The sequence below is a fragment of the Austrofundulus limnaeus genome, unplaced genomic scaffold (genome assembly GCF_001266775.1).
Source record: "Austrofundulus limnaeus strain Quisiro unplaced genomic scaffold, Austrofundulus_limnaeus-1.0 Scaffold3158, whole genome shotgun sequence".
Lineage (NCBI taxonomy): Eukaryota > Metazoa > Chordata > Actinopteri > Cyprinodontiformes > Rivulidae > Austrofundulus > Austrofundulus limnaeus.
Genome location: NW_013955560.1, coordinates 1 through 815, shown reverse-complemented (window position 1 = coordinate 815; position 815 = coordinate 1). Strand labels below are relative to the sequence as shown.

General features: G+C 48.3%; 1 protein-coding gene across 1 annotated transcript; it reads left to right on the top strand.

The window, feature by feature from the left end:
* Positions 1-49: 49 nt before the first annotated feature.
* Positions 50-354, top strand: LOC106511745 (C-type lectin domain family 10 member A; the record flags this gene model as incomplete). Its single annotated transcript, XM_014000489.1, is given in 1 exon segment — positions 50-354. A coding segment is annotated over 1 exon segment (157 nt), but the record flags the coding sequence as incomplete, so codon positions are not given.
* Between the last annotated feature and the right edge of the window lie 461 nt (positions 355-815).

The following is an 815-nucleotide window of genomic DNA, read 5'->3' as shown; positions in this document are numbered from 1 at the left end:
TGTGTGTGTGTGTGTGTGTGTGTGTGTGTGTGTGTGTGTGTGTCACCAGGCGGTGGGTACCTGGGCAGCCGGACAGCTGGACAGGTGCCAGTCAGGGTTCAGAGGACGAAGACTGCGCTCACCTTCACACCAATGGACGTCTGAATGACCTGCACTGCAGCACCCAGTTACGTTACATCTGTCAGAGGCGCAGCGTGCACACCTGAGCACACCTGAGCACACCTGCCACAGGCTCCGCCTCCACATCACTGCGCTGAGGTCAGCAGCTGAAGCACAGACTGAATCATAGAGGATTTGTTAGAAACTGTTTCCTTCCTGTTTGATGGTGCATTAAAGTGACGCGTGGAAATCTGACGCTCCAGTCCTTCTTTGTCTTTATTCATTCACTGGTTCAACACTGAGTGTGTGTTTCATGTTCACGACTGTAGTGAGTCAGTGTGTGATCACACACACACACAGGTTTGTTTTTATTTCCCAGTGGGGACCGTGGATTGAGATTATATCCTAACCCTGACATTTATCCTAAAACTAAACACTCCAGTCCCTATCTGACCCTGAATCTAGCATAAACCTAATTCACACCTTGATCCTAAACTTAACCCCCAACCCCAAACAAACAAACAAACAAACAAACAAACAAACAAACAAACAAACAAACAAACAAACAAACAGCCTCTGAAGTGAGGACCAAAGCTCGGTCCCCAAAAGGAGCATCCAGTCCCCACGAGGCTGCATTTTCCTGAAAAATGTCCCCACCAAGTAGCAAAAACAAGGGTGCACACACACACACACACACACACACACACACACACACA